Genomic DNA, 13328 nt, shown 5'->3' with positions numbered 1-13328 from the left:
GCTTTTTAAGCCCAAACGGCTTACAGAAGTGAGCACAAGAGGTGTGGAAGCTGTTGTTCTTGCTTTACAAGTTTTTTTCATTTGTGGGACCAGAATGAACTTGAGCTTTGGTATGTATAGGTGTGGTTGTGAAAGGAGCAGGGAAGAGGCAAAGTTCCACAGCTGCAAGAGAGCTGTGTATTCGTTTTGTGTGTGTATATATATAGCTCTATAAACTCTGCCTGCAAGAAACACCCAAAACAAGAAGACTCTGAATTTTTTGGCTACTTGTGAGATCAGAAGAGGTAAAAAACTCCCAATGGTCTTCTAACAGCTCTATGGTGTTATACGTGTACAGGGTCAGGGAGGTGGGGAATATGATATGTGTATATTGAGGTAGAATACAGTATCTTTGACCTGCTTCCTAAGACAACTTTTGATGTTTAGAATATGGAAACATTTCTCAATAATTGAAGTGTGGAATTAGGATTTAAGCCGTAAGGGTTTCATTGAGGGGAGGAAGAGAATTAACTCTCTACTACAGAAATGCCTCATGAAGATTCAGTGGGGAAGTCCTGGAGAGCTAATATCATTGTGGCTAGTGTAAAATTTTAGCAGTATGTGATTAACGTAGAGTTTTCTTTTAAGTTTATGCACTTATTGTTTGCATGTTGGTAAAACTTGAAATCCTTGGGCATTTCCAGTCCTTGGTAGTGTGCGTATGCTTGAACAGTACTGTTATTAAGTTACAACACTTGCAAAGTAATTAATGAGAATCCTTTTTACTAAGGGATGAATAACATTTGTTTGACAGGGCTAGGATATTACAGTATGCATGGCTGCTCTCAAAGTGGGTCACAGAGGAAAGTTCAGTGAACAGAGACCAATCCTGATGCCTGTATGCTAGGGGAGTGCTCTTTGATCAGGGTTCAGAGATGATGCAGGATGTGGGACACGTGGTTTGGTCGCTAACAGAAGAGAAAGAAAGCGTGTACTGTTTGATGTTCGGTTCCTGGAATGGCGGAAGCAAGTGCAGTGTTACGTCTCCTACTGTCTGAGCTGTTCGGTGCTTGACTTGGCTGTATGTGTCGGAACATGCATTTTACTGCCTTGCCTTGCTCTCGGGAACCCTGGCTGAGCTGCTGCCCGGCTGAGCCTGTGGTGGTTCTGTATGAAATGTCTCCTGAAAACCAGAGCATCAGTAACTGACATGACTACAGTGATCTTAATTCTAGTTGCATGCTGTCTGTATAAATAATTTTATATTGATATTTCACTGCAAAGCCTTTGGGTGTGATTTCTTAGTTGTGCCTCTTAGGTCTGTAATAAACAGAAAAAGCGTATTCAGTACTTTGCAGTGCGACTCGAACTGTCAGCATACATACGCTTTATGCCTGTAAGACCCCAGACCTGTTGAAGACTGGCCAGATCCTACACTCCTTAGGTTTTTCTGCAGACCAACAAACACTTTTCTCAACACGCTACAATGGGAGGATCCAAAGCTAAGATTTTTGCTGAACATGAAAATTTTCAGTTAAGTAGTTACAGGTTTGTGTTTTGGTACAGCATTACAGAGTACAGGTAGGAGATGCAACGCAGCCTGCACTGTCCAGGCTTGGCTCCTTGATGCAGCCTCCAGAGGCATCACAGAGGTCCTGTGGGGACCATATTACTCTCAGAGCATCACTGCCAGTTAAATGTGACTGCCTATTCAATGTGGCAGTTCACTCACTAAGGGAAATCTAGCGTTGATTGTAGTTTCTGAAATTCATCAAGCATGATATGTTGTATCAATCAAGTTGGAAGTGATGGACAAATGGGAAAAAAATCCAGTAAAACATGATGTACACCACTTGCCCATACAAGGAGAAAAGAAGATGGATACTGGCAGCTGCTGCTAACATGGAACAAAATTACACATCATAAGTATTTGTTTTACTCTTGCCTTATTTCTGTCTCAGGTGTATTATTTTGGTGCCCTGCTGTTGGTTGTGGTTTTTTTTTTTTTTTCCCCTAATAGAAAAGTGAGAATACATAAAATAATCACACTAGCTTTACAAAAGAAATAACATGCAAAAATCATTGGGATGCAAGATTCACATCTGCCACAAATACAGTCAAACACACCAGTCAAACTTATTCATTGCTATTAAAAGAACTGGCTAGCATGCCTGGCTAAACGTGTGCCCTGTTTGAGTTAGGAATGGTACCTATAGCTGTCCTTTGGGGAGAAGAAAAGGACTAGGGGAAGCTCTTTAAACTCTTTTCAAGCTATTTGATTCATGAGGTGATTTCTCCACTGCTGTATTTTAGAGTAGCATGCCTGGTGGAAGAAGAGTGCAGTATGTCAGTTACAGTAAGATTATTCTTTTTCTGTTGTGTATGAGAGCTTCCAGTTCACTGTTATTTAACTTACAAACCAGAAGATATGATGGGAGAGTCTCCTCCTTTGCATTCCTACACTAGTATTCCATACATAAATTTTTGGAAGTTCAGCTGATGGCCTTTTGATCTGTTGAAGCGTAAAGTGTGACAAGTTCTTTATATCTGCAGTCTTTGCAAATACAGGCAAATTTCCCCCCTAGAAAGTCAAATATTGCAGTGATCAGATTTTATGAAGTAGAAAAATCTGGCTTGACAAAGGACATCTTGCATCCCTTTGGAAATTATACTTGCCCACTTTTCCTCTGTATCCTGTTCATGAATGATAAAGATTAATGTTGCCTAATCCTGTAAGAACACTGAGGGTAAATCATTTCTATTTATTAAAAATAAACATCAAGTATCAATCTGCAGGGGATTACATGGGAATAAGAAGGCCTCAACCATTATGAAATGTATATTACATAATGACCTCAAGGCCGAAAATCTGGGCCAAGAGTGTTGCAAACAAAAAACATGATACAAAGGCCTACAGTCCTTAATAAGATGTACAAAATAAATTATATAATTAGGCTACATCTTTTACCTCCATTTAAACAGGTTTTGTCCCCTCTTACATTGCCAGTTTGACATGAATCTACTATGAACCAAAGAAGACATGAAAGGACAGAAAATACCATCTCTTCTCATCTCTTTATTTCACATAAGTGCGACACTTTGGGGTAGGTTTTGGCTCTATTGCTAATGAAAAATAATAAAGATTACAATTATTACTTTTTTAATGGGGGGACTTAATGAATTCAAATAGTGTTTATTAATAGTAAAGAATCAATTTGGAATAATATAAAACACTCCTGAAGAAAAAGACGGCTGTGTGGAAGATGACCGCATGGATGGCCATGGCCGTTGAGCACCCAGACTTACCTGCCAACGTTTCTGCTGCATTGTGTGACGGCTCAGCAGGCAGTAGCTGTCAGTTTGTACTGGAAATAGTTTGAAGTATATTGGTTGACTTTGCACTTAGAAGACTGAGGAAGACTCATCCGGATTGCCCTGCCAGATGACAGCTGCAGCCAGACACTTGCTGCCAGCCTAACAGGTTGTCTGACCTGGGCTGAGAAGGTCCATACAACAGTGCTAAGTTAATGCAGTCAGTTTTTAAAAAGATTCATTTAAAATAATTCCTTTATGCCAGCAAGGCCTAAAGTAAATGGTAATGGCAATCAGGTGCTACCACTTACATGAATTAATTTTGAATAATCCACACCTTAATTACTTCCAGGGGCTGGGACAAAACTCCCTGACACCTTCTGTGGTGGTGAAGCTGTTTTAAGGAGTTCTTTCTGTCAGTTGGACCATCATGTCCTTTTTTCCTGCTGGTACAACTGCTTGACACTGTGAAGTTGTTGGTAGCTTGGGTCATTACAACATGGTGCTATGAACGTTTGAGCGAGTAGCAAGCTGCAGCTCAAAAGGTTTTGAGGTTGACAGTGGTGCTCTTGGAAATGCATTTGAAGCTCAGGTGCTAAGGTGGAGGCCGGCTGATTTGAATAGGTAGGTGATTACTCAGGGTATCTACTTAAAATGAGTGTAAGTTCAAAGACCAGAGCTCTGTGTTACAATATTAATTAAACTGAATGAAGACCCTTGCTGTCCCAGTGACTTGCACTACAGAAAAGCTGTGAAAGAGTCACTGGCACACTTGGTAGGAATGGGCTGACTGCCAGGATGATTTTTTGTCAAGGATAAGGAGGGCCAGAAATATGCTTGTACACTAGATTTAACTTACTTCTTTGTATTTACGGGCTTTAGGTTTTACAGAACAAGAAATAGTAACAGGGCTGTTTTCCAAGGATTGCATCCTCCCTTGTCTTTTCCCACCTGGGGATGATGAAGTAATTTACTGGAAGAAAGGGGAGAGAAATGTGCACAGCTACTACTACCAGAAGGATCAGCTGGAAAGACAAGACCCAGATTACAGACACAGAACACAGCTGTTCCGTGAGAACATTCCTAGTGGAAATGCCTCCTTGAAACTTAGTAACCTGACTTTGACTGATGAGGGCCCTTATAATTGCTACGTGGGAACTCGGCAAACAAAGGTAGAAGTGGAAGTCATGCTGCATGTAAGAGGTTGGTAAGATGTCAAAAGTGCTTGAATTGTGCTAGTGGAAATGGAATTACAGCAACAGATTTTTCTGTGTTATTTCTCACATGAAATCAAAATCCTCTAACCCTGTAGAGCATCTTTTGGGCCTAATGGTGTTATCAAGCAGTTAATTCTCTCTGGTGAAACGTAACGTGAGGTGAAATATTACAGTGCAGCACTTGTTCTCATAACCTACAGAATGGTGATTTCTAAGGGGTAATTAGGCACTATACTTGAGTTTTAAAACATTATGTGGCTTCTCGGAACAGTACAGAGCCTGGCATTGACAGTAAATAGACTATGCTTTCTTTTGTAATCAAACACAGATTAAATTTTTTTCTCAGTAAATGCTTATTCTACCCAATATTATTTCAAAAGATGAATCATTTCAAGTTAAAAAAGACTGTGAAAGTAGTAGAATTGATTTTTTTTTAATATTATTTTTTTTAATCTACAGTTTCCTCTCATTATGCACTGGAATACCAAAAGACAGACACAGGAAGGGTGCTGAAGTGCTATGCCTTTCTCACTTATCCAGCACCACGTATATCTTGGGTACAAGGCAATACAGCCATACAAGAAACACATCAGGAGGAAACCAGGGTTGGAGTTCTCTATTCTCTTAGAAGTGACCAGAAAATTACAAACACAGCTGATCCTTACTACTGTCGTATTCATCTCCCTCATGAAGAGTGGGCTGCTGAATGGAAGATGCAAGGTAGGAATGAATGGAAGTCTCTTCCTTCATTGTTACTGATGTCACAGCTGGTTTCAGAGCCAAATGAAATACAGTATTTCTGCAGGGGGCCAACATGGATATGGGATGGTGCAAAAGTATGCACTTTCCTTTTTGAAACTCATCTGTTACTATTACAAGGCTGCATATGCCCAAGAAAAAGGGATGAGAGGGGTGGCTTACACTTTTTAAGTTAACTTTACTCTGAATATTTCTTCCATAACACTTTCACATTTCAAGGGGTGCCCAATAATCAGACTTTACACTCTATCAAGAAAAGATTGAACTCGGATAAAATACATGGAAACCTTAGTGAACCTGTGGGTTACGTGAGGAAAGCTTGCCTGCTGCTCTAGATGCGTATGCTCCTTCCTCGGTCCATTTTCCATCTTTTTGCCAGACTTCTCTCAGTACTATTTGAGCCTTTCATTGTACTTCTCTTCAAGTGCCCAGATTTAGTGCTGAGGGTGCATGGGAGTGGAGAGCAGCAAGCGCTGTTTGTATTTGAGCAAACAGCAGCTTGTTTTGTTAGTTAAGGGAGAACAGGGCTATGAAATTTCAATTCCATTTTGTCTTCCTCCTGAATTTCACTGGAAATTCAGTTCAAGTAAACAACTGGTACTTTTCAACCTCCCCTGTTTCTTAGGAAATACTTTTTAATCGGATCAAGAGCAATGCAAGAGCAATTCCCTTGGATGTGCATGGCTGCTTTCATCGCCCTGATTTCCCCCTAAAGTTTATCTAGACTCAGATCCTAATCCACTGCATATGCTTCAGAACGGGAGTTTTTAATTTACATACAATAGCTTACAATATGGAACGTTTCAAGTATGGCATCATAGCAGATAACAAGGGCACTGTGTTCATTTTGTTAATCTGTCCTTCTGATCCATAAGAGGAAAAGGTACACTTCATTACACTGTGTTTGAATTTCCCTGCATCCACCTATCCTCTCACTGGAATATTTTGAAAATGCACTGCTTTCCTTTTCCTTACAGAATAGTAATGTGGGGTATAGTTTTGTTTCGTTTTGTCCTCATGGTTTTCAGCCCCATGCCTCTGTTCATTTGGCCCCACACACAGACACCAGGCATGGTTATACCATGTCAAAATAACATGTTCATTTTGTCTCCAGCACTACAGCCTCCTCTGTTTTGCTTTCCTTTGCAGCAAATCCCTGCTGTCAAATTGATAGTTGTGCTATAATATTAATTTGTCTTACATTAGTATTTTATACATTAACTATTAGTTCCACTTACCTGCTCTTTCCTTCCCCATCCTTTTTTTAAAAGCTATTCATTAATTTTAAGTATTCCACACAGACAGGTAAAGTGCTTAAGTCCACCATAGCTGGAAGTTATTTCTAACTAAATACAATCTTTTTATTCTTTTAACTAAATTATGTTGTAATAGTTTTACCCTTTTGCTTTAAACACACAGGTGTCTGGTTAGTTGCATTTTCTCTCTGCTCCTAGCAAGTGGAATTTCACGCTACTTTACACAGTAACCTAGACTAGGCTGAATCACTTTTATTAATGAGCCCCTCAATTAGAGGAGAAGTAGGCAAATGAAACAAAATCATTTTGATAGCATAGATAATACAAATTAGATTTTTTTTTTAAATGTAAGATAGGCTTGCTTTTAAAATCTTCAGGTGCTTCTAGAAGCATACTTTGATGTTTGAATCTGATATCAAAATAGTTAAATATATTTTTATATTTGTCCACGGTAGTATGAGACTTCAGGAAAAAAAAATCAGAAAATGTCTAAATAACCTTCACAGTATTTTCCAAGAAGTTGCAGAGAGTTCTTCAATTATCTGTTTCAGACCAGCTGTCTAATGTGGAAGGAAATAGCACTGCAATTTCTTGTGAATACAGCAGTAACACTACAAACATGGAAGGTCTCAGTGTTGTCTGGACATTAAACAGAAACGCAGTGATTTCAGTCCTGGCCTCCTTCAATGGTACATGTCACTCTTACCAGCCTCGAGTCCACATTAACCAAAATGACTTTTCGCTGATGTTGCATGATCTTACTGCAAGTGACAGTGGAGAATATCTGTGTAATATTTCAACTCCCCACTACACAAAACTTACTGTGAGAACTTTGAAAATTGGTAAGTTATTGCTTTTCTATTTTGGAGGATGGGGACTAGTGAGGTGAATGCAAAGCCAAAGAGTCCATCAGAAACCTGTAAAGTATTGAGAAAAATCACCTTGTGTAATTAGTACAGGTGGGTAGAAGAGATACTGTGTTATTGTTGTCCCAGGGAAAAAAGAAGTTTTCTAATCTGTATTTATTTAAAGACTTGAAGTTTCTTTTTTTTTTAATAAGCAGCTTGTTGTGGTAAAGGTCTCAAAATCAGTGGCTGCCCTCAGTTGCCACCAACTGCTCTCAGAGCTGAGGGCACAGGGGAACTCTCAGCATCATGTTCTAAATGCTCCACTGATAGCAAATATGTCTTTTAAAGGTAGCAGGAAGATGAAGGGAAGCCCAGAGATGTGGTATAAATTTGCCTGCGGAAGAAACTTTGTTGAGAACATAAAATTGTTATTTTCAGAGCTTTAATTCTACACAGCAGGCCTTTTTTAGGCCTGGGAATATATATGTTTATATGCATGACTGAGTTTTTATAAACTGTAGTAGTTTCCAGCTGTGAAATCTTAGTTACAGCTTTTCATTGTCTCCCATTTCAAGGAGACCTACTGATTAAATTTTCTGGAGTAATTTTTTTTTTTAACCTTGAGTAGGAGTTTTCAGTAAACAGAAAAGTTAATCAGTCTATTGAAAATTTACCGACAGTTAAAAAAAATTTACTCCAGCTTTCTAAATCTGTAGTACAAACAAATTACAGATTTTTTTTTTTTCAAAAATAGTATGCTGTTTGGGATGCAGCTGCCTTAAATCTCAGTCCAAAGGGAGGAGAAAAAACCCACAACATTCAAACAGTAGCACGTAGGCATTTTATGCAATTAAATACAATCACCTAAAAGACTGAGAACTAATATTAGGTCACCTCATTTTATTTTATTTTTTTTTAAGAAAGAAGAGAACTTGAAACAAGCCAGTAGGACATGAAAAATAGAGGCAACATAGTAGAAAAAGGGCTAGAATAAGTGATAATAACTGCATATTTTTGTCTTACTTTCTTCTTCCTCCCCCATGATAGCTTAGTTTCAGTCTGAAAACTTGATGTAGGGTGTGTTTTAAATGGCAGTGGTTATATGCAACCTGAAGGAGGGGAATTAGATTAAAGGAAACGGTTAAATCAGACAAACACACTTCCTTGCAGCTCAAATTCCAGTGCTCCTACCTTAAGTGCACAAGTCTATCAGTCTCCCTGTACATTTACTGGAGACAGACACACACATACCTGTCCAGTCCAAATATGATCTGGATCATCCTCTACAAATGCCTTTCTCTAGCTGCTCTCTACAATAGCGTAGGTGACACACATCCCCTCTTTAGTGGCTAAATTACTGTGTTGCTCACAGAATTTTCCTACTCGTGGAGCAGAAATACATTATACAGACCAGTGAAGACACTTAGCAGGGAGATTAGCATCTCGGTGATGGCACAGGCTGAAAGCAGATAGACACAGTAGGGCATAAGGGAATGAGCTAGATCAAGTGTTGGATAGTGGTCATAGCACAGCAGCTGCTCCACCATCAGAAAGATTTCCAGGTGCCACTGGAAAAGAGACTTTTAAGGGGAAAAGTGAGATGATTTACAATAATTTTGGAGGTCTTCTCCTGTGTAAAGGAAGGTTTGCAGCTTAAAGCTGCTCTACCAGAGGAGCTGACAAGGGAATATAGGTCTGCATGGGGGGACAGAGCCATGCTAAAGGCAATGACTAGATTAAGTGCTCTGTTTTGGCAGATCTCATTTTTGAGTGTAGAATTTTTCAAATCATTTGGACAAGATGCAGCAGTGTAAAGGAAACCTGAAGTAGAACAATCATACTTAAAGGAATGAGTCCTCTGGGTCTGAGTTTTCTCAAGTTGTTGAAATTGGCTGGAGTAATGAGATGCCTGGTGCCACACATGTTTCTGCTAGATGGGCTCTTATCTCCTGTGGAATTCATTGTTACCACCCACCCAGGATTCTTCTGCTTCTTGTGCCCACCTGGATTGCATGGTTGTATCATGAAGTTGGGAAATGTTTTAGTTGAAAGTTGCAAATATTTTACGATTGAAATTAAATCTGTGGGCCAGGCTGGTCAATGTTTACTGAGTTGTTCTACTGGAAAGCAGCACTGAGCACTGTACCTGGAGGCAGTGTTTACCGTACTGGGCAGTTGATTGTTTTTAAATGGGATTTGTATTAAGAAGTCATCAAATCATATTACATGGAATTCTGTATCATCACAATTAAGTAAAATAATCTGCTTTCATCTACTGACACTTAAGTCATTAGAGAATCACTTTGAAGTCTTACAGTATGGGTGAAGTAATTTCAACATTGCTGTATTAGTAACATTAGGGAGAATGTCTCAGGTTTTTTTAAAATCATAACTTTCAGATTATAAATAAGAGAAAAATCATATCTTTGATATACTTATTGAACAGTAGCAAATGTTAATTTGCGATATAAAGCACTTATGTTAAACTTTTTGAAATTTGTATTTTTAAAGAAAATTCAGGTAACGCTGGGCCAGTTGTGCTAGGAGTGATTGCTGCAGCGGTGCTGTTAGGATTGTGTTTCTGTTTGTACAAGGTATGTACAATCATTAGGGGATTTATTTTTAAGGGTACTATTAAGCTTAAATCCAGACCTTGACTGTTTGACCAAAACATAAATTTGATTTTCTATGGTTAATGCATACAAAAAAAGACTGGAAATGTAGGATGATAAGTTTCAGCATAAATAAATTGTCCTTGTTCTTGCTGTTTTCTATGTCCAAAAGGCCCTCTTTGGTACATCTATGCAATTGTATTTTCATTGTAACAATGTTAGCATGACGTTCCCTTGACCACATACTCTCCTGTGCTCTATAAAAAGATGAGGAAGTTGGTTAGCCTTCACAAATACTTTCTGATAACTTGCTTTAAAAAAAACCTGGTTAAATTTCTCTCATGTTTAAGACCAAAAAAACCCCAAACCAGAACATGAAATTCCTCAAACAATGCATAGTCTTCATTAGAGCTCAAGTGACTATTTCAATTATATCCAATGTCAAAGCTCACCAAAACTTCAGTATGAAAAGTTATACTACTTGCTTCATTTAGGAGACTCTTACAACCATATGGCCCTTGATCTCATCTCTCTACACATCTCTCGAGTACAGCATCTTCAAGTGGATGCGTTTTATTCTTGTGCACTTGTAATAGGCTGGTTCTGTCTTACAGGTCTGTCTCCCTCTGTATTTGTAGTGAGCATCCTTAAAAAATGAATTTTAGCTCTTGTTCCTTAGGGTACATCTTTCTGTGTCTGACAATACAGCCTTATCCATGGAGAGATACACCTTCAAACTCACTGGGCATTAAGATTTTGTCACAGCCTGAATTTGGTAAGCTTCGGGAGATGCTTTACAATGGTTACCATGAGGTTTGACAAGAACACACCAGAAGGACAGCTCTAAAATTGTCTATATTTTTTTCATTTTTCTTCCACTTAGAGATTCACTTGCATGCTTCTTATTAGTCTTAATGCTAACATGCTTTAGAGATGATAACATACTTCTGAGATGCAGTCACTTAGTTTGAAGAATTTAAGCAAGAATCATTTATCTCGGGACTTGTTGAGACCTTTAACATACCGTAATCAGAGAAAGTGGAACAGTTTACAGGTTAACTCAGATCCAGTTACAGTGATGGAGGACTGGATGGAAGAAACAGAATTGTTTCTACACTGCTATGTGGATGTTTATTTTACTCATCTAATGTTAAAATGGGAAATACTGATTTATAGTGAGTGTGTCTTGTTCTGTTCCCACTAGAGGATTAATTTTAAACATCAGTTTTTACAAACATTTTTGTTTTGACTAGAAATGCAGAAGAAGCAGAGGAATCGTATGAGCATCTTGACATATCGGAAGAAAATCCCTCTTTGCACGCACAGGTGCTACTGAGATTACTGCTGAAGAGAACAAAGAGTTCCTTCACCTTCTCTATCGAGTTACACTAAGAGCCACATGGAAATGGGATTATCTGAGCAACAGTAACAAACAGCTGAACTGATAGAAGAAAAATGTAAGTCAGCTGACACTTGTATGTGAGGTATTGGTGTGAAAAATTGGAATTTGGATATTCTAAAGGGACAACAAAAATGTTTCCACAGAAGAAGATTGTTTGAGGGATTTTTTTTTTTTTTCCTCAGTATGAGGGAAAGAGAGGGCTTACTATTTTTCACTTTGTTTAGTATTTTAATTTCAAGCGAAGATGACTTCCCAATTTGAAAGTGGAAGAGATCTAAGAGAACACCCTATTTCTGAGAAGTCCTGATGGGACATGTCTGTCCACAGCATCTCCTGTATGAAAGTCCTCTGACTGGTAGTAGCGGAAGATTCTAAACTGATAGTTCATACAAAAAAAGTTTACTTTCTGCTCTCCTACAAATTTCATACAGCAGGACAGATGGAAGCTGGGTTATCCCAGCTTTAAGGGCTGCCCCCCTGCACAGGTTTCATCTGTGCTGCTCTAACAATCCGCACATGAAATACATGAAGCTGTGGAGTGTGGATTTGCCCTTGGTTTTGATTTTGTCAGAGATCTGCCAGTTAGGATTTGTTCCAACGTAATGAAGTGGGCTGTTGGCAAGATAGAATCTTTTATTGATCCCTGGGGCTTGGCAAAATGGAAACACAAATAAATGAATGGAATACACTACATGGTCTCTCTGGATTTTCACTTGATGTTTATTTCTGTAAGTGCTTATTTTTTTCTACATCTGCTTTCAGTTGTGCCTGATTATATCAAGCATCTTCTCATATCTGTCAGCTTGGACTGTACTTATTCCTCTTCATGAACCTGAAATGCAATTGAGATAGTATACAGCTGTTAAAAATTGAAGTGTTGAGGGGGCTTTTGAGTAGGTACACAAGTAAATGACCAAAACTTCTGCTTCCCTGATATTACCAGTTTGTGTCTGAAATAGCCTAGCAGCAATCTATCCAGCCTTTGCTGTCTTACTTAGCTAACAATGCAGGTTTCTTGTCCTCATGCCAGGGTGTATATCGCTTTGATAGCGGATGACTTCTATACAACCCCGTTTCAATAGATGGTGGTGTTCACTCTGAGTCACACACACTTCCTAGAGTTTCCAGGAACGTGGGTACTAGTAGCAGTAGACAAGGTATTTCTAATGCCACACTGTTAGTCTCTCCCATGCCTTTCTCTCCCCAGAGGAGATGTCACGACTTTTGGAATAGCACTCACCGCCTGAACTTGTTTCCTGGCAGCTACTGCCATTACTGACACAAGTCTCTTTTTTTGTGGAGATGACTCCTCTGCGTGCACCACTCAGCTCATCTTTTGTCAGCACAATACTCTGCTATAAGCCAGAGCTGTGAGTCTACCAACACCAAATCCATCTAACTACTAGAAACAGACATCCACTTTTCTGTAACTTTTGCATATTTGAGACAGAAAGAGGGTACTAGTGAGATACAGGGAATAAATGGCACTCTTAAGAGTATTTTAAAAAATAAATTATTCTTATGATTTACCTATTTTAGTGTCTGTGTGATACCATGGTTTTGTGAAATTGAGGTGAATTTTTTTCTAGATCTGGAATAATTTAAAGAAAAATATGTGGAAATCTTTTACTCCTAAAAGCTTCAGAACTTGTGAGTTTCACAGATCTAGTTTTAATGTAGCTCTGCTTTAGATGGTAGAGCTGCATATGGTGGAGCTGTCACCCCCATAAAACCTAGATGACATTAAGCATGGGAGATTGTGTTACACTTGCAAATGAAATAACATAAAAGCAATGACCGAGCTCATCTTTCTATCACTCCTACAAGTAACAACCCCATTTTTTCATGTCCTGCTTGCCTCAATGCAAGCATAGATAAGCAAAGGTTTCTTTCAGTTCCAGATGAAGTTCTTAAGCACCTTTTAGTTTCATCAATATTACTCT

At 38.8% G+C, this 13328-nt stretch overlaps 2 protein-coding genes across 2 annotated transcripts in view; one reads left to right on the top strand and one right to left on the bottom strand.

The window, feature by feature from the left end:
• Positions 1–2989: 2989 nt before the first annotated feature.
• Positions 2990–12024, top strand: HHLA2 (HERV-H LTR-associating 2). The gene is made up of 6 exons (XM_026850123.1): positions 2990–3083; positions 4174–4494; positions 4968–5228; positions 7075–7365; positions 9883–9965; positions 11237–12024. The coding sequence occupies exons 1-6, from the start codon at positions 3020–3022 to the stop codon at positions 11264–11266; spliced, it is 1050 nt and encodes a 349-aa protein (XP_026705924.1). The 5' UTR covers positions 2990–3019; the 3' UTR covers positions 11267–12024.
• Positions 12025–12089: 65 nt separating this feature from the next.
• MYH15 (myosin heavy chain 15) overlaps positions 12090–13328 on the bottom strand; it is a 45040-nt gene continuing 43801 nt past the window's right edge. Inside the window, exon 42 of the mRNA XM_026850114.1 lies at positions 12090–12217. Coding sequence (XP_026705915.1) covers positions 12200–12217 — 18 coding nt within the window. The 3' untranslated portion in view covers positions 12090–12199. The remainder of the gene's footprint in view (positions 12218–13328) is intronic.

Source organism: Athene cunicularia (assembly GCF_003259725.1).
Source record: "Athene cunicularia isolate RWA chromosome 1 unlocalized genomic scaffold, athCun1 chr1_part1, whole genome shotgun sequence".
NCBI lineage: Eukaryota > Metazoa > Chordata > Aves > Strigiformes > Strigidae > Athene > Athene cunicularia.
The sequence above is the reverse complement of the archived record's forward strand: the minus strand, read 5'-3'. Positions and strand labels throughout refer to the sequence as shown.

What these genes read in the sequence shown, in the direction of transcription:
- HHLA2 (XM_026850123.1), top strand. Translation starts at nt 3,020, where the DNA reads ATGAAAGGACAGAAAATACCATCTCTTCTCATCTCTTTATTTCACATA. An exon ending in CATAAGTGCGACACTTTGGG is followed by an intron (nt 3,084 to 4,173) that starts GTAGGTTTTGGC and finishes TACGGGCTTTAG; the next exon opens with GTTTTACAGAACAAGAAATA. An exon ending in AGTCATGCTGCATGTAAGAG is followed by an intron (nt 4,495 to 4,967) that starts GTTGGTAAGATG and finishes TTTAATCTACAG; the next exon opens with TTTCCTCTCATTATGCACTG.